This window comes from Carassius carassius, chromosome 18, assembly GCF_963082965.1.
Source record: "Carassius carassius chromosome 18, fCarCar2.1, whole genome shotgun sequence".
Taxonomy (NCBI): Eukaryota; Metazoa; Chordata; class Actinopteri; order Cypriniformes; family Cyprinidae; genus Carassius; species Carassius carassius.
Genome location: NC_081772.1, coordinates 6,074,301 through 6,100,145, shown reverse-complemented (window position 1 = coordinate 6,100,145; position 25,845 = coordinate 6,074,301). Strand labels below are relative to the sequence as shown.

Below are 25,845 nucleotides of genomic sequence, written 5' to 3'. Positions count from 1 at the left end.
GATTGGTCAGAAGATTTGAAGAGAAGATGAAGTATGAAGTGACGTCAAAAAATCGTTGAGCTGTTTTGGCGTAGGTGACGAACTAGCTTTGAATGCTTATATCATCTAATGTGAATTTTGTCACTGTTTTGTAGCACACTGCCTTATAGATAACCTTAAGACTAACATATTAATACTAACAGCCAAAAAAAATAATAATTTTGATTTCATGGGGAATTTAATTTAATTAAAAAAAAAAGTTTTTTTCAGTCCCTGTCTATTTTTGTGTTTTGACACAAATTCATGTCATTCATGCCACTTAAGAAAACATCAGCAAAGTAAGTTTAAAGGAAAGTTATCCAGACTACATTAAATAGTAGGATGAGGTTGGTACTATGTTTTATATTTCCAGTTAATATTTTCTAGTAATGACATTTTCTTTTTTCTTTCATAACTGTAGCCATTCATAACTCTAGCCAGTTCTTTAAGCCTGAAAAGGGTTAGTGGGTTTCGATTAAAATGCTAATCAGTTGTACAGGGGCTATTTATAATAATTACAGTCTGAATTAAAAGTAACATCCTAAATTGGCCAACCTTTACGTTTGCATAATTTTTTTATGTCGTTATGATCAAGAAGATCATAATCCCAGTTCATAACCAATTAAGTTTGAACAAGACATCACGCCTCTGTACTTTAAATCCGGAAGACACGCCCACAACGAACTTGTGCAATGGCGGCACAAAGCGATTGGCCAAGGCGCGCTGTCAATCACGGATCTCTGCCATTCCTTCCGTTCCGCCAACGAGACTTTACACAGATGTGTTTCAGGCGTGAGCAGTTTAGGCGGTGGGACTCTGTTCGCGCAGTGGGATCAACTTCTTTCACAGGATCTACCGTCTCCTACTCGGACACCTTGAGATCATTGTAACAGTTAACGTGAGCATTGTAGGTCAAGGTGATCGGGGAAATACTTTGTTGTAGAATTGAACATATTTAGACAGGGCTTTTAAACGCAGAAGAAAATGCCTGTAGCTTCTCTCCTGCCTTTCACGGTCACTCCGAATAGGAAGTCCGTCAGCCCGACCTCCTTCAGGCTCACGGAGAAATTCATCTTGCTTTTAGTTTTCAGCGCCTTCATCACCCTGTGTTTCGGAGCTATCTTCTTCTTGCCGGATTCCACGAAGCTGCTCAGCGGAGTTTTCTTCCGCTCGTCGTCCTCGGTGGAGTCAGAGACGCGCACAGGTACGGTCAGTGACATGAGCACCGGGACGGGCAAGGATGAGAAGATCCTGGCCAAGATCAGAAAAGACCACGAAAAGGCGCTGATTGAGGCCAAGGACACCCTTCAAAAAGGGCCGAGCGAGATCAAGCAGGACATCAACAGCGACAAAGAGAAACTTGCTCCGAACGGACAGGGGAAGGGAGCGAAAGCTGATAGTTTGCCGTTTGTTCAGTATGAGCGACCGCCTGGAGCAACAGGGCACGAGCCCGCGGATCCTGACATTAAAGCGAAAAGAGCCAAGATTAAAGAGGTACTTTATGTTTTATTTTTATTTATTTTTTATTAGATATACTCCTGAGGTTTGCTCAGACTCTCGAGAGAAATGGCAGATATTATTGTGAAAAGAACTTTCCCCTTGTAGCGAAACCAATCTGTTAGTAATATTAGTGTAATGTCAGTAAGTTACTAGTTGCCGGAAACCAAAACTGGAGGAGTGTTGACCGTGTCAGTTTCAGGAAGCATTTCCAGTGAAGTAAATGCAGAGTTGTAATACGATAGATAAGTAGACGTGTTGTTGTTGAACCTGTATGTTCTGACGGGTAGGTTAAAGGACAAGAAACTCCTGTCGCTCACAGAAGAACGTGTTCATTCTTTCAATCGCTCATTCACCTAGTATTACTGACTGGCAGTGTTTTAGTCATTATTCCAAATTTTTCAGTCAGCATTTCACTCTGAATTCCCTGTGGTCAGTATTTAATCAACATTACCCATTTCTGTCAGTATTTATCCCATACACCCCCCGCCCCCATATTTCACATTTTCAGTCATGTGGTACTTCAGACTGTGTTCCCTGCCTTTTCAGTCTGCACTGCCTCTATTTCATTCCGCATTCCCTGTTTATTAAGTATTCCTTTTTTTTTTTTGTATTTCAGGCAGTTCTGCCTTACTTTTCAGTCAGTATTGACTTCATTGCAGTTACTGTTGCAGTCTGTCTTCCCCTGTTTCAGTATTCCTTAATGTTTTTTTTTTTTTTTTTGCAGTTCAATCAGTAATTGTCAATAATCAGTGTTTGTCCTTTCAGTTAATACTTTAGCTAGTGTTCCCTTTTTTATTCTTTGTTGAGGATTGCCTGTGTTTCAGTCTGTATTTTCCTGATTTTCAGTCAGTATTCACTGTATTTTTTCAGTCAGTATTTTAGTCAGTAAGTCCTCTTATATTTCAGTAAGTACAACAGTCTGTATTACAGTAAGTATTCCCTGTTTTTCAGTATTTCAAGCCAGGACTCTTCATATTTCCATTAGTATTTGTTTGTATTTGAGTCACTATTCCCTATTTCACTCAGTATTTTAGTTGGCATTTCCATTTTTTGTCTTTCTTTTGGAGAGTCAGTCAGTATTGCCTGTGTTCCTGTCAGCATTCTCTGTTAATATTTATCTTAGTGCTCCTGTTCATGTTTCCCTTTATGTTCCCTGTATTTCAGGCTGTGACGTAATAAATTAAGCTTGATGTTTTTACATAAGGGCAACCGTTTTGTTTACATGGAATCTGGGTAAGTTATATCATAAGTGCAAGATGAGTCATCAGCATCATATTCGTGATGTTGCCAGTAATGACAATAGTAAGCCAAAACCTGGGCCTATAGTGTTGAGTTTAGGATTACTAACAAGGGCACAGTAACGTATGCTGATAGACACTAAAAAAAATAAAAAAAAAATAAATAATCAAATTATGTTGGTGAAGTACTAGTAATAATTTGAAAAATATTTGCAGTATTGGATAATAACCTATGGTATAGATGTTTTGTGTATTCTTAATTAATGGCCATCTCAAGTATGTTTTCCCTGCAAAGTTGATTTGATTTGTTCATCAATATTGTTTTGAAGCTATATTATATTCCCTCATTTTGCTTTCTTTTGGAAAATATAAATGATGTCACTATTGATTTTTATTCTTAAGTGATGCTGGTAAAAATGGTGTAGCCTTGAAAACTACTGTTTTCTTGGAGCAGTAGACATGTCTTGATCAGATTGAGCTGAGCTCATCTCAGTGTCTTGGTTGCAGTGACCTGCTAAAGCGTTAACCATGAGCTTGTAAAGGAGCATAAACAAGGCTGTCATTTCTTGTTTCTGTCAGGATGGGTGCATTTAGAGCATGTCAGGCCAGTCTAATAATCCCTCAGTACGAGTCGAATGTTAACTTAGCATCAGCTTGATTAAATTAAATTTGCTATTGATTGAGGCTCTGCTTTTCCCATTTGAGTCAGGCAAGTCCACAATAAAGATCTAGATGAAAACTGACAGCATGGTAAAGCTTTAAAATCGCTTTTCAGTTGGTATTGACCCTGTGTCCTTGTGTTTTTTTTATGTGAGTTTGTCTTCCACAGTCAGTCACTAGGTTTCAGTTTCAGTTATTTGCATAAGGAAATGGTTTCTATGCTCCTACGGTGTCGTTTAAATTTACATTGTGTTACTTTGTAATGCCAGCTTATGTTTTGAGATTTTGTCCTACTGTTTCTTTTTGCTGGAGGGCTCATTTTTGCTCATGATTTTTTTAGTATATTTAATCATGTGACACAAAGTGTATTCTAGTCTCATTAGTTCATCTAAATGGCTAATAGTGGAAAACCTGTTGATAATACTGTAGCTCCTCAGAGTTAGTCCACCAGAGTTGGATGAGTTTTAACGCTAGGATTAAACCGTTATAGAGTTAAGCACATTAGTGTATGTGGAAGCCTCCACGTTCCTCTCCAAGACTATTTGTGTTCCTGTGGATCTCACAAGCCCCTCATCTCTCTTGCTTAATGCAGTGGCTCAGCATTAGAACAGTGATAATTCACCCTTGAATAGCAGGATTTCATCCATTGATCGCTGGCAACAAACAGGAAATTCATCCATTGAAGGAAACAAACAGTCACGGCTTGACCCTGTGGGGTCTCACTTGTCAGACGAGGCTGTGGGCATTCTGTCTTGCCCGGCCAGACACTCTGACCTTTGAGAACTTGAATTGCCTTAGAAAATAAATTGATCTCACGGTTATGAAGTGAAAATGGTTGTGTGAGATTCTTTTTTTTTCTGCTTTTATAACTAAAAGCTGTAAACTCCTAAAATAGGTAAGTCACAGTAACGTTTTGGACTCTTTTGTCGTTTGTTTTTTAATTTATTAATAGTAATAATATAGTAATAATTTTGTTACAGAAATGCAGATCTCCTTGATTGACTCATATTAATATTTACATTACTAGTGTTAAACTTGATGTTCTCAATAAATATGTAGGCCTAATGAAAAATAATAAGTATATAACATTTATTTATTATAAATGTATTTAAAAGTTTTGGGTCAGTAAGATTATTTTTAAATTCTTTCTTCTTTTGAAATTTCTGTCCGTCAGAGTATCAAAAAATCTTAAACCGCACAACTGTTTTTAACATTGATAATAATAAAAAAAAAAAGTTTCTTGAGCACCAAATCAGCATATTAGAATGATTTCTGAAGGATCATGTGACACTGAAGACTAGAATAATGGGTGTTGAAAATTCATCTTTGCCATCACCAGAATAAATAACATTTTAAAATAGAAAAAGGTTCTTTAAAATTGTAATATTATTTCACAGTATTACCATTTTTAATGTATTTTTGATCAAATAAATGCAGCCTTAGTAAGAGACTTCTTTCAAAAACATAGAAAAATCTTACCGACCCAACAATTTTGAAAGTTTTGTAGAAATGTTTAGTATATCTTTCATTTGTAAAATTACTGTTCTTGAACATTTACATTATTAACAGCAAAAGCTAATCAACAGTCTCTTATCAGTAAACAAGTCTGAAATCATTTAGTAATTTATTAATAATCATCAGTAGCAAGGCTAGGCTGTGGTAATGTAATTAAAAAGTTCTGACTTGACAAAGTGCTTCAAACTGTACCTTAAATATTCCCCACCAAATGTATTTGCTCATGGCTCTTTGGTAGTTAGAATGCATTATGTTTGTATTGAGGTGGCCTCAGTAAAGGCACTCCTCGTCATTTGTACTTCACAAAAGTATCCTTCACACTGCACTTTGGACCCGGAAAATTGCCAGAACATTGCCGGATTGCCTTCTGTGTGAACGCAAACACGTCCCGGGATTGATTCCAGGATTGACACATTGCCGGGTTTAGTCCCTGAACAAGCGCTGTGTGAACAAAAGCCAGAACTAATGGCCTAAAGGGTGTGTCGTAGTGATGACGAACGTTATCGTGTGACTCTTTTACTGGGTGTTTTGAAAGCAGATCAATGTTTGCGCCGAAAAAAATATGTGCAAACTGTAATGAAGCAGAGATCAGTTAGTTCCTCACTTTCCGCGCTGACACTGAGATCGTTCACCAGCTTGAGTGAAAGTTAACGTGCCTAGCATTTTTGACTCGTACATTACATGTGACATCCTGAACGTCACGTGTCTTCATGGGACCTTTAAGGGTTGTGTGTGAACGCACGCACATATTCCTGGGAAATCAGTGGCAGTGTGAAAGGGGCAAAATCTAGCGACCCGGGAACAATTGCCGGGACACATTACCCGTGTATTTTCTGGAATCGGAGTGTGAAAGGGGCTTTTGTTTTTGGCTTCTCACCTGCACCTCTAATATTCTCTCTTGAGTGTGAGTACCGCAGAAAGTGCTCGCAGGACACATTACAGACCCATCTGGGCTCTGAGCTCCTCTCATCCATTATAGATGACAGAGCTCTCCACTTGCTCAGCCCTTATTCCTCTCGCCATTAATTATGCACAATTCAAGCTAATAAGATAAATAAATTCTCATCGAAATGTTCATAGGATATCAATGTTTGGGCAATGTAGTAAAAATGTATACAAATTAAACTTTAAAGATACATGGTAGAAAAGAGAGAGCCTATAGTGGGGTTTTGAAAAAGAAGTTCATAACTTAGAATACAGGCTGCAAAAACTTGTAGAAGTGCATAGTTAACTTTTTTGCTTGTCAGTTTATACTATGTGGCAGCAGTAAGATCTTGAATAATATTGACATAAATTGTTTTTTATGTCAGGTTATGCAATGTATATCTTAGGTAGATCCTTCCAGAAAATGACTTAAACATTCATTTTCAATGACAACTTCCGGTTCCATGGGAGATGTGACCACTGGCATGTAACGGCATGTATTCATGTAAACACATTTAATTGGTTTAATTTTTGCATGCCAGCTTAACTGAAGCAAAACTCCTGATTCTGTGCAGTCATTCTGTGCAGGCTATTTTTTTCCAGGGCGCCTGTTAGGAGTGCATTAAAAATAACTTTAAATGTGCAGTAATAATTGATTCAATAATGCATAAAATCTGTTAGAGTAATGCATGTTAAATAATGTTCTTTAATTCCTGTTCTTTACGTCTTTTTACTTCTTGTGACGGACCAGCCCAGAAAGATGCTATAAAGTATGTATTGAATTAAAAACCAGATACAGTTTACGATGGAATCAAAATACCTATTAATTTGGGGGGAAAAAAACCTTATGCATTTTTTTTTATGCACAAGGTTTAACAAGCTTATGCATAAAAGTTTTAACTAGTTTTAACAAGCTCAAAATAAACAGATGCTCGAAGTTTGAAATGGCTGTGCTTTATTTTTTGACTGTTCATTCAAACTAGGGCTGCAACTAACGATTATTTTGATAATCGATTAATCTGTCGATTATTTTTACGATTAATCGATTAATCGGTTTATGTACTTATATTTTAGTTTTTTCCATTTTTTCCCCAGGTAAATTATTAATAAATGGTCTTTATCATTCAGCATAGATTTAAGAGATTTTAACCATTTTGCACTGTCATATCCTCATCAAAAATATACCTGGAGTTGTTTTATTGTGTTAGTAATCCTTTGTCGAACTCTTCTGCAATCAGAACACTGACCCATACTCTAGCAAATTTCACAAGGAGATTTAAAATAATGTTTTCACCATGGCAGTCCTTAGAGCTCCTAAAGTAGTTTAACATCCTGAACAAAGCTTATTAAGGAATCTTTCAGAACATATTTTCACAAAGAATAAGGATAAAACAGAATAAAATTGCAGTGCATTGTATTTTATTATTTACTGGGAAACAGCTTTATAGCTTTTGCTGTGAAATTGTAAACAATCCTTCAAAAAAAGTGCCAATGGCATGAAACCTGAATGGAACTCACAATTTAAAGTAAAATCCATCAGAAGGTTGTCCAGAAAAAAATTAGGACACACACAAAAAACCTGCTGTGTGAAAAAGAGCAGTGAATACTTAGAAAAAAAAAGTGCATTTCAAATATCTACATTTACCTCTCTCATTCAGTCATAATTAGGCTGCACGACTGAATTTTGAACTGGTAAACGACAAACTGATCACAGAACATGTTTGTAAAGCTTTAAATGTTAACAGTTAAAAAGCAATGTTATCAGCTTTTACGACTAAACATTTGCAAACAATATTGTACTGGAGAATCTGCACAAATTTAAGTCTTAGGGGCCGTTCACAAATCGCGCCTAAAAACGCGTGGAAAACGCTAGGCGCGCCGCTTTCTCCTCCTTTCCCAAGCGCTCGCACAGAAGCGCCCCTGAGGCGTCTGCCTTTGATAAGCAACCATGACGTGCTCTCTCCTTGAAGACGCGGAAATTTCAGCAAAGGATAAATGGATTTGCAGCTCAAATAAATCGCTTGCAGTAGCTCTGCTACTAAGTTTATTTCAAAATGGAAATCCATATACAACTATGATCAGCTGTTCCTTTCATCTTGACTGAGCTTTTAACGTTGTTACGGGAAAGGATGAAGCTGATTGGTTAGTTCTTGTCACATGACCCGCGGTGCGGTTGCGGCATTCTGAAAAGTTTAAATGTTTTTAACTCGATGCGGTGCGGTGTGGGAAATAACGAACTTGAGCGCGCAAAAGACGCGATATGTGAACGTCCCCTTAAACAGTGCAGTAGAGCAGAGTTTACAGGTTACTCTTCTTTTTTTAAAGGCTCAATGTAAAGTACTCCCACATCACGCTGAATGCTGCAGACATAGACATCATATGATTTCTATGGCTGCAGAGACGCTGTTCGGGAAGCACGTGACATAAAACAAGGCCAGCTATTGGCTATTCGCTACTTCTCCTGTTGTACTGGCTGAGTAAAACCTCCGGTGGCTCATTACTGCCACACTTTGGTCACCGCAGATTTGAAATGTGCACGAAATGAGCCTCTTACGGCAAATAAAAGTTATTTAGCAACGAATCGATGACTAAATTAGTTGACAACTATTTTAATAATCGATTTTAATCGATTAAATCGATTCGTTGTTTCAGCTCTAATTCAAACATAAAATATGCACTCTTACAACTTTCTACAATATATTACAATATAAACACATTAAAGTAAACATAATAAATCAACAGTCAGATCACAAACAATTTCTTGGCATAAATGCACGGCATTCAATGATTCCGAACTGCTCTGAATCCGCAAGCGTGTACAACCTGATACAACAGTGCCATATTTTAACTTTGAAATGTGCAGTGTTCCTAATGAAATCATAGCCCTTTGAAGTTTAATAACATTAGATAGAACATTTGATTTTAATGATTTCTGTTTTCCATCCCCAAATTTAAGACCTCTTAAATTGATACAGACATTTTAGAATACCTTTAATTTCATAAAACCTATTCATACATGATATAAATTAGAGGTCAAACGAGAGTGGATTTTGCCGGTATCGATAGATAGATTGGACCATACTGGCCGATACCTGTGTGTGTGTGTGTGTGTGTGTGTGTGTGTATATGTATATATATATATATATATATATATATATATATATATATATATATATATATATATATATATATATATTACAGTACAGACCAAAAGTTTGGACACACCTTCTCATTCAAAGAGTTTTCTTTATTTTCATGACTATGAAAATTGTAGATTCACAATGAAGGCATCAAAACTATGAATTAACACATGTGGAATTATATATGGAATTATATACATAACAAAAAAGTGTGAAACAACTGAAAATATGTCATATTCTAGGTTCTTCAAAGTAGCCACCTTTTGCTTTGATTACTGCTTTGCACACTCTTGGCATTCTCTTGATGAGCTTCAAGAGGTAGTCACCTGAAATGGTCTTCCAACAGTCTTGAAGGAGTTCCTAGAGAGATAATTAGCACTTGTTGGCCCTTTTGCCTTCTGTCTGCGGTCCAGCTCACCCCTAAACCATCTCGATTAGGTTCAGGTTTGGTGACTGTGGAGGCCAGGTCATCTGGCGCAGCACCCCATCACTCTCCTTCTTGGTCAAATAGCCCTTGATGCCTTCAGTGTGACTCTACAATTTTCATAGTCATGAAAAGAATGAGAAGATGTGTCCAAACCTTTGGTCTGTACTATATATATATATATATATATATATATATATATATATATATATATACAACCCGAATTCCGGAAAAGTTGGGACGTTTTTTAAATTTTAATAAAATGAAAACTAAAGGAATTTCAAATCACATGAGCCAATATTTTATTCACAATAGAACATAGATAACGTAGCAAATGTTTAAACTGAGAAATTTTACACTTTTATCCACTTAATTAGCTCATTTAAAATTGAATGCCTGCTACAGGTCTCAAAAAAGTTGGCACGGGGCAACAAATGGCTAAAAAAGCAAGCAGTTTTGAAAAGATTCAGCTGGGAGAACATCTAGTGATTAATTAAGTTAATTGATATCAGGTCTGTAACATGATTAGCTATAAAAGCTTTGTCTTAGAGAAGCAGAGTCTCTCAGAAGTAAAGATGGGCAGAGGCTCTCCAATCTGTGAAAGACTGCGTAAAAAAATTGTGGAAAACTTTAAAAACAATGTTCCTCAACATCAAATTGCAAAGGCTTTGCAAATCTCATCATCTACAGTGCATAACATCATCAAAAGATTCAGAGAAACTGGAGAAATCTCTGTGCGTAAGGGAAAAGGCCGGAGACCTTTATTGGATGCCCGTGGTCTTCGGGCTCTTAGACGACACTGCATCACTCATCGGCATGATTGTGTCAATGACATTACTAAATGGGCCCAGGAATACTTTCAGAAACCACTGTCGGTAAACACAATCCGCCGTGCCATCAGCAGATGCCAACTAAAGCTCTATCATGCAAAAAGGAAGCCATATGTGAACATGGTCCAGAAGCGCCGTCCTGTCCTGTGGGCCAAGGCTCATTTAAAATGGACTATTTCAAAGTGGAATAGTGTTTTATGGTCAGACGAGTCCAAATTTGACATTCTTGTTGGAAATCACGGACGCCATGTCCTCCGGGCTAAAGAGGAGGGAGACCTTCCAGCATGTTATCAGCGTTCAGTTCAAAAGCCAGCATCTCTGATGGTATGGGGGTGCATAAGTGCATACGGTATGGGCAGCTTGCATGTTTTGGAAGGCTCTGTGAATGCTGAAAGGTATATAAAGGTTTCAGAGCAACATATGCTTCCAAACAACGTCTAATTCAGGGAAGGCCTTGTTTATTTCAGCAGGACAATGCAAAACCACATACTGCAGCTATAACAACAGCATGGCTTCGTCGTAGAAGAGTCCGGGTGCTAACCTGGCCTGCCTGCAGTCCAGATCTTTCACCTATAAAGAACATTTGGCGCATCATTAAACGAAAAATATGTCAAAGACGACCACAAACTCTTCAGCAGCTGGAAATCTATATAAGGCAAGAATGGGACCAAATTCCAACAGCAAAACTCCAGCAACTCATAGCCTCAATGCCCAGACGTCTTCAAACTGTTTTGAAAAGAAAAGGAGATGCTACACCATGGTAAACATGCCCCGTCCCAACTATTTTGAGACCTGTAGCAGAAATCAAAATTGAAATGAGCTCATTTTGTGCATAAAATTGTAAACTTTCTCAGTTTAAACATTTGCTATGTTATCTATGTTCTCTTGTGAATAAAATATTGGCTCATGTGATTTGAAAGTCTTTTAGTTTTTATTTTATTCAAATTAAAAAAACGTCCCAACTTTTCCGGAATTCGGGTTGTATATAAATATATATATATATATATATAAATATAAATAAATAAATAATCCATTTTGTGCCTTATTCACATCTAGGGTTGCAAATGGATGGAACATTTCTTATAAAGTTTGTTATACTTTCAGTTTTTTTGTGGAATATTCCAGGGATTTTTGGAAAGTTTACGGAAATTTACTGGAAATTTGCCACCCTTTGCAACCATACTTGCGAATAAGGCATTCTCTTAGAGGTAGAATCTACTGAGGGATAGGTGAGCAAGAATTTTTTTTTTTTTCACAAGATTCCTGCACCTTTTTACAACTACAGCTGTGATCAATGTAGGTTGTCTGGAGCCTTTGGATTATTTGGGTCAATCTCGTTTTAGCCAGAAGCAGCCCGACTGACCTTAGGTACTGAGATATGTAATGGATGCCCCCGAGCAATAGCTCAGTTGCTGCAGGCATACTTAGTCCCCTGCCAGATTTGTCTTTTTCACTCTAATTTTTGGTCTTGAGGTGGCTGGAATATGTTCTCTAGTGGTCAAAATTCTGGATCATTGTTATATTATGGTGTTTCTGGAGAATGTATAATGGATAGTGAGAAGAATGCGAAATTCAGCACCCAAGAGCAGCGTTATCTTCACTTGCTTTAAATGGCATATCTGAACAGTTTGCTAGGATCCATGATGTGTTGCTTTTGTTGTATGAACTGCATGCTCTTCTATGCTAAAGCAGAGATTAGATTTGGCAGATTAAAATGCATGTGCAATGGGTAACACAAGGGAGTTTTGGTTAGTGTTTTCAGCGAGCGTTGGGACACTTGTGCTGCAGTTGTGATTGCTTGGTTTTCCAGTAATTGAATACTCCAAAATCAGAGTCCAATGCTGATTAGAGCAGCAATAAACATCTGCTCAGACTAGAATGCATTGAATCAGGAGATGCATGAGATGATTGAACAGTGAATCAATGAGATCAATAATAATTGAACATGAAAATAATCAGCAATGTAATTTAGTTTAGATTAGTTGGGCTTGGCACGCTTTGCATGAATGAGCTTTGTCAGTGACGGAACTTGAAAATCCTTTATGCATTTGCTTATTTACCTTTTATTTGTTGTCAATCGTGAAAGTTGTCAATAAACTATAATACTTCATAACTGCATGGGCATGCAGGCCAGTTAAACTAATTTAAATCTTCAGTAAACCTTGATTAGAACTTGAAATAATATATGACACAAGCAATGATATTTCAAGGAAGTTTATTACTTTATTAATAGGACAAGTGATTTGTTGCTCAGAAGTGAGTGTGTGTGGTGTTAACATTTGGTTTGTGGTTTAGCAACTCTTTAATCTGTTTTGCTAGTTGGAAACTCTTAAAATAAATGTGTGTGGGTGTGTGTGCGTGCGTGTATTAATGTATACATTTGTGTGTATTTGTACTACCGTTCAAAAGTTTTAATGTTTATGAAAAAAAGTCTCACATGTTCACCAAGGCTGAATTTTTGTTTGATTAAAAAATGCAGTAACGCAGTTTTATTTTAATATAATAAAAACTATTTTCCCCTCCTGTTTCAGTTGCAATGACTCCAGTCTTCAGTGTCACATGATCCTTCAAAATTAATTCTAATACAGGGTTCAAATTTATTTATTTTTTTCCGTGGTAGCACTGGTGCTCCCAACAAGTTAGGAGCAGCAACAAACATCTAGGAACACCCACTGAATATAGGGCCCTATGAAATCCGTTTTGTTTTTTTCCTAGATTCCATTTTATTTTTTTCCAAATTCCTTTTTTTTTTCAGTTTTAAATTTTCTGGATTCTGTTTTTTTCCATTTCAATTTTTCTAGACTCCTTTTTAATAGTTACATTAAATTGTATTAATCGAAAAAAGCATGTCTAATTAATTAAAATCATGAAACGTATACATTTTCGAATCAATTTATTAAAAGTTTAACAAAAATTACATGTTTTTATTTTTTCTTACCCTATTTTGTATTGTTACCAAATTCTGTTTTAGTATCTCTAATTATTTGAATGCATGAAACAACTTAATTTATTCATTTTTTGGTTATCAATTGAAGGCATAAAACATTCATTTAATTTATCTTTTAATTATTGAAAATTAAGCAAACTTTATTTTTTGTCAAACAATGGGGATTTACTAATAAAATTAAAACCTGAAGAAATTGTGTGATTTAAAATAATGTTTGTTTCATTTTAGTACTAGTAGCAGTAGTAGGTTATGTACATTCTACTGAAAATAGACTTCAAATCTTTTATTTTGACAGGTGAATACCTTTTTACAGTTCTGTGCACGTGGTATGTCACTAGGTTTACTCCAATCAAACGGTCAAATGCAGTAACTCTCAGAGCAGTTCTGGAGATGCTGTTCATGTGTTTATGTCTCATTTAGAGAGACAATAGATGCTGAAAACACTGCGAGGGTCACTCGTGCTTCAGTGTGTGTGTAGTAAACGTGCTTCTGTGCCATTCATTAACAGAAACATGCATAACATGCAGGAAACAGACTCTTACGGCTTAAGATTTACAGTTGATTTAAATGTAATGACCTACTTTTATTGATTAATTTAAAATTTGAAATTTCGTGACATTCCTCGTTAAACTGTGAATTCCGTTTTTATGACTGGATTTCGCGATTCTGTCCATGTTTTACACATTGCATAAATCATAGGGCCCTATGAATCGTAACTGAAATAGTACAGTTCCATAGGAGTTAGAAAAATACTTTTCTCATGAGATCGAGTTCGAAATAAAAACAACTTTTCTAACATTATAAATATCTTAACTGTCATCATTTAATGTGTCCTTTCTGAATAAAAGCAATTTCTTATGGAAAAAAAAGTCATTTGAACGGTACTGTATATTAAATATTACCCTTTTAAACTATAGTGTATGCTGTAATTTGCATCTAAAAATTGTCTTCAGTTTGCATATTTTTTGAAGGCGATCTATGGGCAAATTGTGCAATATCTGTTTTATTGAAAGACCAATTCATTCTTGTGATTTATTATTTACAGCATCATGTTTTCTGTCCAGTCTTCAGTATAGCAGCAGTTTTTTTTTTGATTATGTATAGCTGGTCTTTTGCAAGAATGCCAAGTTGTTCTTGTATTCCAGGAAAGACGGGTCAATGCTAGACAGTAACCTTCTGGTGCGCTGTATGGCCCAACCTTCACTTCCCCTCAATGATTTATGTATTCATATTTAAGTTTAAAGCATCTCCGAAGCATGTCAGCACTAATCCCATTTCTCTTCTTTGCTTCTTACAACAAATTATAGTTGGTTTTATGACCGCACAATCCAATTCCATTGAACCATAAAAATCAAACAGACCAATAAAGTGCAGAAAGTGTTATTTGAAGCATTGACACTTTGCTCTGGGAAAGTTCCCTTTCTGATTTTACTACAGGGTTCTGAGACATTAATTTCATTTAAATATTTGGTCTTGGTTGTTTTATTGTGCTTGCTCAGCCTGTTAAACAAATAATGGATTTCACTCCCTCGTATTCTGATTGGAATGGAGGGAAAACATTGATTATCCTTTAAGTCTTCATTACTTTGCCACATGTCGGAGGGTCAAATTTTGTTGCTGTGTTTTCCATCACTAATATAAAGGTCATGCCAATATGTGTCATGGTGGTTTTATATTGCTTTTGTCCATGAGCTGTTGAGAATACATAAAGGAGTGACTAGTATTTATTACAGTGATAGTTGATACCAATGCATTTATAAGAGACCGTACGGTTTCATACTATTGTATTACAGTTAAAACTGGTTGCTCTACAAAATGAAACAATCCCTCATCCCTGTGAGAGCACAGGTAGAGTGCAGGCTGTCATGTGTCTTTCTGGTTTCTGCTGTGAAAACCTGTGGATTTTATGAAACTTTCAGACTGTCTGCCCTCTTTTTTTATCATTGAAGCCAAATGATAGATTTTTTTCTTCTCTTCACTGAATCTGAAAGGGTTTTCTTTTTGTGGGTCAGAGATCCTTAAAGCCAACTGCTACAGGTCTACCTCTATTTTATGACAACACATCAGGTTTAACAGTGGTGTAAATTTCAGACTTGAAATCGTGGCTCGGGTGCCTCTGGCTTATTTTGAAAATTGCAAGCACATTTTCCCCAGTTTAATTATAGGTGGTAACAGCTTCTCTCAGCTTGCGTAGAGAATTGCAATCGAAACATAATATGCCTTTTTAATGCTTTATGACTGTGGCTTGATGATACCAGGTAGGGCATGATCTTAGTCACATGCACAATACACATGCCTTATTTGTTAAAGTAGTTGTTTGTCTAAATATGTTCTCGCCCTTATGCCATTCCAAATGTGAATGCTTGTCTTACTTCCATGGATCACATATAGTGAATTTTGTAAGAAGATCCTGGCCACTTTATTCAGTTTCAATTGTAGGAGGACTGGGCCTGTCAAGCTCCAAAATGTTATAAAAATGACTGTAAAAGCTTTTATAAAAGTAGTCCATGTGACCATTTGCACTATATTTAAACTCTGAAGCCTTATGATAGCTTTGTGTGAGGAACGGACTGAAATTTAAACTGTAAAATCTTGATTTCCACCCTTGCTAAACTTGGCATGTTTATTAGAGAAGCTGCAATGTCTGATTCATGAACAAATAATTATTTCTTAAGTTAATATTTTCAAAGAATCGTTTGATCCTGTGCACAACTGGTCTGAATGATTCATTCTTGATGCATTGGACTGATCCGTCTCTAATGTGTTTGGTCTGTTCGTAGCACAAGTCATATGTCTCCAGAAGACTTGAAAAATAGTGCAAATGTTATGTGGACCAATTTTATGGTGCTGTTTTGAAGCTTGAAATGCATGAGAAAATGACACCATTTCCTTTTTTGACAGAGCCAGTCTTTGAATAAATATTGCGTCAAGTAATTATTCAAGGCAAGTGCACAGTAGGTGATAAAATGAGCAGTGAAACCAATTACAAACAATAAAATAAAGATGCAAATGAAGTAAACTGTGCACTTAGTATTAAAGTAAGCTTTCAAAGATTGTGAATAACAGAATTTAATCAAATGTTTTATAAAGCTACTTAATTTAGCTCAGTCTTCTAATGATTATTAGTTGTAATACTGTCATTTGTGTTTTTGAACCACTGCTGTGCTGCCACTAAAACATGAAGTTCATTGACCCTGTACTTCAATTTTCACGACTTCTTAGACATGTTATGGCATAGTCTGCTGATTTGTCATAAGATAATGTTGTACAACCACAGAGCATGGATGAGGTTTTGTTGAAACTGCAGAGATGATGATAATCAGGAAGAATCAAAGAATCAGTAAGAGTGTGTTAGAAACTACAGACCACTCAGTAAGAGTGATAGTTTTGCATCGCACAGTACGATTTGTACAAAAACATGCCAAAAAAAAAAAAAAGTTTAGTTTTTGGAGTTACATAAGAAAATCGTTGAATATTTTGGGACAAGGCTGTTGAGTCCTGTTAAAACTGTTTCCATTTTATCGCATTTACAATGTGAGTACAGTTTCATTTATTAAAAATAATGACAAATGTATTTATTTACCTTATATTACCTAGAGGGCTTACTAAACCTACTATGCGGCAATGAACAATTTGTTCAGTATTGTTTGATTAATTTTAGGAAAGCATATTTATTAGTCATCAATGCACAGATCCAATATTTTGACAAATCAGATTTGATTTCGTACCTGTTATCATTCACTTAAAACAAACTTTCTGTTTGCGTTAATGCACAATGACAAGCATTCTGACCAAAAAGTGCATTTTTCCATTCATCTCACTCAACTCCATTAGAGAGTGTTTGACAACCCTAGATGCCACGCTTCTTTTCAGACATAAATTTGTCCATTCATCCTACAATTTGAGAAACTCTTTTATTGGAGTGCATTGAATGGCTTGGTACTGGAGGAGGACGCACCTCGTAGCACGCCGTTGGCCAGCCGCCATGGTTCCACTCTCATTCGGAGAGCCAGGCAAATGGCTGTAACTTAACTCTGCCTCCCTGTTTTCAGCTGTGGGACTGGTTTGTCTCTGGAGAGTGGGTTTTGGCAGTGGATCAATGGCGTTGTGTGCCTGAGAGGGAGATAGAGAGCTTGTCTGGTAGTGTGAGCCAGGCTAGCCGTCGCTGCTCTGCCAGAGAGGCACATGTCCACCCTCTTGAACCACACCTGTTCTCTGGCATGCCGTCTGCAGGTGCTCCTCAGGTGTGCGTGCATGGGTTGTTATAGTCATGATGTCTTTTTAGGTGTTTTGCTTATGCACCCGAATGCATACAGCGGGTTCAGTAACCTGTGGAGCTTCACTTGGCAGTCAGCTAGGGATGGATGATTAATCGAAAAGTAATCGAAACCGAAATTCAGAACCTCTAACCGATGTAATTTTCCCATGTCGGTTATTTCGGTTTTTTAATCCTGTTAATACTTCCCCCTTAAAAGCATACTACCGCGTGTGTAGCCACATGACTCTGCCCCATCCAGTCAGTGGCATAAAAACAAAACAAGGAGGTGAACGCCGGTTCAACACATACTGATGGCGCGTGAGCGGTGAGCCTTGCGTCTTCACTAAACTTTGTCAGATGTATTTGTTTTATGGTTTGGACATTCAAGCGATTTATATGATCGGATGTGTATTATTATATCGAGCTACCATGTTCGCGCAGCTGCATTGTGGCACGAACACATATAAACAGTAGCTTTGAAGATTGTGCACACAGAGGAATGCAGAAACTAGTTGTCAGCGCTGTCCTGTGACTTATTACTAAAGTAGCTTAGAATCTCAAAACTTATTATAGCATATTTGTGTGCAGCACACATGAAGCACAAGCGCGTGCATAGAGAGCAGCGGTCGGCGGTCGCGCTGCAGGTTCCTGGTTTGTGTCCGTTAGGGTCTGTTCTGTGTATTTTAACTGTAGAAAAGGTTGTTCTAAGTCGAAACTACGATACAGAAAACTACATCAGTATATCATCATAAACGCAGCCGTTTTTGTCTTATGTGAACATAAACCGATGAGAAAGAGAAAACATGTGCAGTATTTTTGCTTAAAGAGACAACAGCCTAATAAACGCGCTGCCTGTCATTAATGTTAATCAAAGAACAAAAGAAAAACATTCACTGATCTTGACTGAATATTTATTTAATAGACTGATTAATCTTTATTTTATTTATGAAAAGAAAACTATGCAGTGTTTTTAAACTTTTAATCACAGTTTCTGTACCTGAAATTTTGTTTAGTTGGATTTATTTATGATATTGCTAATTGATTTGTTTGTTCCCATCTTGTTACTGACTGTTTACTTGTCTTTAACTTTAATATTTGAAATGTATTTTAATCTAGTTGTTTTTGCTATGGTATTTTTTTTAATCACAGACAAAATTCCTCTTGCAGTGTTTTGTAGGCTGCAGATTTCTGCTCATGTTATTCAGCTGCAACAGAATGCTTTGTAAAAATGTTTGACATCTAAACATCTAAATGTTTGACTTAATTTTTTTATATTGGATTTTTAATCTTATTGTAATCGAAACTAGGAATCGATAAGCAGAATCGGAATCGATAAAATTCAAACGATACCCAACCCTAGTAAGAAATGTTACGAACATAGATAAAATAACTGCTGATAGTCAATCATATTTACAGTACAAACCTTGTCAGTGAACTATGAGGGCAAAAAAAAAAAAAAACAGAAACAATAATAATCGTTCATTAATCGTAATCGAGGTAAAATGTTCAACTAATCGAGGTTTTGATTTTAGGCCATAATCGTCCAGCCCTACATTTTCTTCATTCATATGTGAGTGTAGCATGCTAAATTATAACATTAACACCTAAATACTCAGTTTTACTGGGAAATATCTTGAGATCCAGCATGGACTGATCTGATTAGCTGGAAAGCAATCCCTCTAAATCATGCAAATTTAGTAAAAAAAAAAAAAAACACAAAACACCTAGTACAACTTGAAATGTACAGTACAACAGTTTCATTCATTTCAAAGAGATCTGTGCTCTTTTCCTTCTAGATCTGCATTGCTGTGATGCAACATTTAAAGTGTTTTATTAAAGGTAATTATCTTGCCTATAATCAGAGTTAATTGATTCCAGAACAGCTCAAATGGCTGATGTTATTATATTTTTTTCTGAGAGACGTGCTTGAATAGTCTGCTTCGGATCAGTCGGTTGCTGCTTTACTGTCATGTTTTGGATGTGTATCATGTTGCGTGGCCTAAACTTGAGGTTTTGATGTCAGACAGATGAGTTATAGATCACAGACCGATCCACTTCTGCTTTAAAATATCCGATGTCATGCAGTGTTAAATCTTGATGTGATGCGGTGTATTTATAAAAATACAGAATTACAGAATCAAAAAGCTGCTAAAGCCTAAATCTGTTTATTTTATAGACATTTTTTTATTTTTAATCAAATTTTATTTAATTCATTTTGCTATTAATTATTTAGAATTTAATAAATGTGTAAAATCTCATTGCAGCAATTATTTATTGATTTTAAATTAAATAGTGTATCGTGTGTGTGTGTGTGTGTGTGTGTGTGTATAATATACACATATATATATATATACATATATATATATATATATATATATATATATATATATATGTATATTATACACACACACACACATGATACACTAATTTAAATAGTGTATTAATTATTAAATTATAATTAATAAATTAGTAGTATTAATTTATATATAATATGAGCTTTTTATATCAGCCTTCAGTCACCATGCTTTCTAAGATTTCAGTAGTGGCATCATCCTTAAAAAATAACTAAAACAAATAAATAAATTCATATTTGTTTGCCCCTAGTAAAAATCAATTTCTACAGTCTTTAGGTTCTCTGAACGACTGATAGATTGATCTGTTAAGAAGAGTTTACCTGATCCCGATCTGACGTGATTCTCAGTGGACGTTTACAGAGCATGCTCATTCGTTCACAAATGGAGATGTTTTAAAAGTTCAGTTTTTTTGTTGGCTGATCATTGTAGTCTCATCACTAGTTTTTCTTTTTGAAAGCATACCATGCTTCTATTTACTGCTGTAGCATGTGTTGTCTAGGTGGACTTGAGTATTATCGTCACGCCCGCTGACTGAATAACACATCAAGCTCCTGACTTCTTTAGCCTCTAGGCCTGGCGTCGGAGAAGACATTTCATCTTCTCTTTCTGTGCAGCATGACTGTCATTTCAGAAACAGCCGTTATGTGAATGACTAAATTTTCAGCTTGACACCCGTAGCGTGCAATGTTAGCATAATTGTGTTCCCACATGTTTGAGATCTGCTGTTGGACTGGTATTACTATTGCTGTTTTCTGTACCATTTCTGGTGCCGTAAGGGGAAGTGAAATTACAGGCGTTACTGAAACAAAACTGTCTCTGTTAATTACAGCATTGTGCATGTGCTCCATTTCAAGGCTTCTACCTTAGATCCAGTTTAGGGATGTTGGTGAAATTTTATACATGGCTATTTTTCGTCATCTTTTTTTTCTTTTTCTTTTTCTTTTTAGATTTATTTTTGATAATACTTTATATTGCATTATTTTTTTTTTTAAGAGTTTATATAATTGAAACCTTAGTCAACATTTGCCTAATTTTAAAATTTTCATTTCACCCAATATAAGCTATAACTGTAATCTAAATAAGAGATAAAAAAAGCCATTAAATCCTTTACTAATTTATCATTAACATATTTTATGAAAAATTTAAATATACAGACCTAAATATGAATTGGCATTTCCTCTCAATAAATTCAGTCCACCTTATTTAAAACCATTTTTTTTGTACTGTTAATCTGTCATTAATCTGTCATCTGTCAAATAATAATAATAATATTAAAATGCATTATTAATAAGATTGCGATGTAATGTTTATTTGACTGTAGTCATACATTTTATTTAGTTTGCATTATTTCTATTTAATACTTAGTTCACTGTATTTAAATGCATCCTGATATTTTACATACTTTTAATTTGTTACTGTGATGTTGTTGTAGTAGTAGTAGTAGTAGTAGTAGTACCGTATTTTTCGGACTATAAGTCGCACCTGAGTATAAGTCGCATCAGTCCAAAAATACGTCATGACGAGGAAAAAAACATATATGTCGCATTTATTTAGAACCAAGGGAAATCATTACCGTCTACAGCCGCGAGAGGGCGCTCTATACTGCTCAGTGTAGGCAACAGGAGCACTGAGCAGCATCTCTGGCAGCATAGAGCGCCCTCTGGCGTCTGTAGACGGTAATGTTTTCTCTTGGTTCATTTCTCTCAGTTAATGTCAAATTAATTTTGATAAGTCACACCTGACTATAAGTTGCTGGACCAGCCAAACTATGAAAAAAAGTGTGACTTATAGTCCAGAAAATACGGTAGTAATAGTAATGTAATATTATTTACATTTCTTTTTTTTTTGCATTACATTTATTATTGTTATTGCCAGTTTATATTCACACACACATATAAGTATATATTTAAGGGTTAATATATACTGTTTATAATGTATGTTATTCTTTGCATTTATATTTAAATATTTCAGAAATTGACACTGTTTGGACTATCTATATTTACAGGGAAACATTACAATGGCTGGTTACGTTCAGCCTGCCTGATTTCATGCAAACAAGCAAGACATGATGTGACATGAAGTACTCAAGCTACACACTTTGACTTCGGAAATTGAAGGCGATTAATTGATCATGAACTTCTTTAAGTTATCCAGCTTCAAAACAAAACTCAGGAGTTTACAAAAAAGATTGAGGAGGTGTCAATCACTCCATCAACCTCTTGTTTAGTGACTTATCAATGTCACAGAGATAATGAGCGTTGAATAGAATCAATAATTTAGTCTGTGTACTCATACTGCTCCCGAGGTTGTTACTCTTAAAGGCTTCTCTGTGTTGGTATTGAATGTCTGACATGTATTATGTGACCGTGAAGTTTGCAGCTTATGAATGCTTTGTTTCTTATGAATCTCTTCCTTTTAGGCTGTGTGCAAACACGCTAACTACCGTATTTTTCGGACTATAAGTCGCACATGAGTATAAGTCGCATCAGTCCAAAAATATGTCATGACGAGAAAAAAACATATATAAGTCGCACTGGACTATAAGTCGCATTTATTTGGAACCAAGAACCAAGAGAAAACATTACCGTCTACAGCCGTGAGAGGGCGCTATATGCTGCTCAGTGTAGACTACAGGAGCAATGAGCAACATGGAGCGCCCTCTCGCGGCTGGAGACGGTAATGTTTTCTCTTAGTTCATTTCTCTCGGTTCATGTCAAATTAGTTTTGATAAATAAGTCGCACCTGACTATAAGTAGCAGGACCAGCCAAACTATGAAAAAAAGTGTGACTTATAGTCCAGAAAATACGGTAGTCACGTTACCAAAATTTTTGTATTCGGTACCAATTACAGTGAAAATCCACAGTTCTCGGTACAAGTTTTCAGTAATTAAAAAATGTGACTACACTGTAATTTTTTCCAAACTGTGTACATATTACATTTTAATTGGGCTTTTAAACCCTGCTAGAGTTATCTGGCCAAGAATAACAACGAAGTTGGCTAAAAAAAAAAGATCAGAACTGCTTTTCTGATGGACAGTTGTGCAGTGCAGTTGCCTTACTATATTGAAGCTTTAATTAGGATAAAACCGTATATTAAAAAGCTAACATAAGCAGTAGCATTTACGGTGTATCTAAAAGTATGCAAAAACACAAACCAAAAACATAGGCCTACCATTAAATACCGTTCTGCACGATCCTCTTCTATAATATCCTCTGCTTCTCAATCGGGCTCAAACTGATAAGCGATATTAACGATACTGTTGTTTACAATACAACTGGAGCACATGCTGCTGAGATGAAGGGCGGGGTGTTTAGATGCACATTAGAGGTGGTTTAGCCAATCACAACACACTGGGCTAGCAAACCAATCAGAGCCCATCGCCTATTTCTGAGGGAGGAGCTTCATAAAAGCAGGAAATGATCACGAGTTTCTCAGAGAAAGGACAGAGCATTGAACAATAAAGGTAAATTTTATGAGAAAAGTAATGCTTAAAAAAAAATGAAGCATTAACACGTTAGACTGCACCCCAACAACTCAATCAAGAAAAAAAAAACCGTGGACTACGCCTTTAAGTGCAATGCTGTGTGTAGAAAATGCATTTAGGAGATCTAAAGACACTTATCCTGTCCTTCCTTCTGTGTGAACTCTCTGCTGCTGGCTAGGTAGTTATAGACAGTCTTATCAAATTTGCCTTGTCATATACTTATGAGGGCTCCTGAATACTATCTCCACAGCTACACACTACCTCACCTAGTCTGCTTTTACTGGAAAACAGCATAAAAAAATGACTGTTTCATTCTGATAATGTCCTCTCAGTGAAGGCGGCTTGATAGCAGCAGCCCATTATCATTATTAACAGTGGGAATCTTTGGATTTTCTTTAAGCTTTGTCTTTCTAAGTTGCCAATTAAAAAATCAACCAAGAAAAAAAAAGAACTTCCTCTTTGTTGGAACAAACAAGAGAAAAAGCTAAATGCACAAAACCACTTGAACGTGCATCACAATGCAGGGCTTCAGACTCACTCTTCCCACTGGTCACTCTTTTGCAACTTTCTCATTTGTTTGCACAAGCACATGATTTTGTCGCAATATACTTTTATCATAGTTTATAGTTATATAGAAATGCAAGTGGTTAACATTCAACATGCATCATGTTTCATTTCCCTTATTTACCAAGGTCCTGTTTTTCTTGGAAAACACCATTGTTCTTTCCTCCTCAGCAACGGCTGCCAAGGGCACACGTGGAACCAACTAAGAAATGAATAATATGCATTGGTTTGAAGGATAGAGGTACTAGGCTATTCCATGCGGCCTCTCCGTGTCCCATCTCTCGATACCTGTCCCATAAACAGTGCATAAAGAAGACATTCAAAGCCATTTTTGGTAAGCTCCACTAGACGATGAATGGAGATGCTTCACGTTGTTCATTGATTTCTTTGGTCAAGCTGCCACAGCCACGTATGGATTTCAAACACGGCACCACCAAGGCAGTAAACAAGAAGTTGTAAATGAGAGTAAAGCCACATGCCTGCTGGGAACAGATTGCGTGTGTTGAGAGAAGGGATGAAGATCTTACCAGCTATAAGCTGCTGAAGAATTTGCGACTGTGAGAATGTACGAGTGGTTAGAGCAGGAGACAGGCTCCAGTTCATAATCCTAATTCTCTCAGTAGCAGACACGCAATCCCTCTGATACTCTCTCTTGTGACTGTGGTGGTTGTAATTAAGTTACCAGAACCTTTTCAGGAGTTTGAAAGCGGCGTTCGAAAGCCTGTATCTGTGGCTCGGATTTGAATGAATCTATTGATATGTGCTCAGGCATTTTATATGGCTGGTTATTTTGCTTGAGTTGAGGTGAAATGTTACAACTGAAGTAGATGGTGAAAAAGGATGCATTTGTTAAGACGAAAGCCAGTTGATGATTTTATGGTCTTCTGCTTTGTTCTAACCAATTTTTCAAGCACAGGCTTGAAGCCCAGGTGGATCTGATTAGATTTTTATGCTAAACGGGTTTACCTAATGTGCTCGGCGGTTTTGATTGTACTGACTCTTGAGGAAGACCGATGCCTTGTCAGATTCTGTAATGAAAAGACATCCATCTTAATGACAACCACATAACACTTTTTTTTTTTTGGCTTTTTAGAAGGATTTTCAATTAAATTGAAATAATTACATGTAATTGCATGTAAATACAGATTTAAATTTTTTTTTACAGATTTTTAATTTGAATTAATCATATATCAGACAAAATCCCACGTGAGGATATTAATGTATATAATTTCCAAAATTAGTTTCCAAAAAATTTCCAAAAAAAGTTTTTTTTTTAATGTCATTTTTGAATTTGATTTGCTTTTCAGATTCCTTGATATATTTGTTATATCAATTATAACTATGAGCTTGTGGAGTTAGAAAACATTTATATTGTATTATATTACATGCAGTATATATACTGTATGTTAGAGTCCTGCACTGGTTCGGGTACCTGCGGGTGAAACGGGTGAAAAATATTCAACTGTGTCAGATACGGGTGCGGGTCGGGTCGGACACAGGGGAAACACGGGTCCAAACATGGGTTCAAAACAGTCACGTGCAAACGTAAAAATAGGCCTACGTTCCACTCTAAAAAAAAAAAAAAATCACAACCGCGCGAACTGCTGCAGGAGTCATATATATATATATATACAGAATCTGAATTAAAATGTATGATTTAAGCCTATTTCAAAATTTGTCATAAAATTATATCTCCGCATACAGCTCAACTAACGCGATCGTTATAAAGGTGTTTAAACAATAATACACTTCCACTTGCATGTATTTGACATGTTGTATCGGAACATATACTTGCATGTATCGGAATATCAGATATTTCATTCCATAGCTAACACATTTGTGAATATGGGCCTAATCTATGCTATCCAGGGTTGTTGTTGTTGTTTTTTTTAATTGCATCTGAAAATGACTTTGTGCAGCTCATTCACATGTGCGCTCTGGCGCAGATCCGCCTCTCGCGATGCTCAGCTGTGAACGATTTAAAATTG

The 25,845-nt window shown here is 36.2% G+C and overlaps 1 protein-coding gene across 1 annotated transcript in view; it reads left to right on the top strand.

Moving 5' to 3' along the window:
- The first annotated feature begins 776 nt into the window (after window positions 1-776).
- The window catches only part of LOC132092206 (mannosyl-oligosaccharide 1,2-alpha-mannosidase IA-like), a 114,154-nt gene continuing 89,085 nt past the window's right edge, over window positions 777-25,845 (top strand). The window contains exon 1 of the mRNA XM_059498353.1: window positions 777-1,512. Within this exon, the coding sequence (XP_059354336.1) occupies window positions 1,003-1,512 (510 nt within the window). The 5' untranslated portion in view covers window positions 777-1,002. The remainder of the gene's footprint in view (window positions 1,513-25,845) is intronic.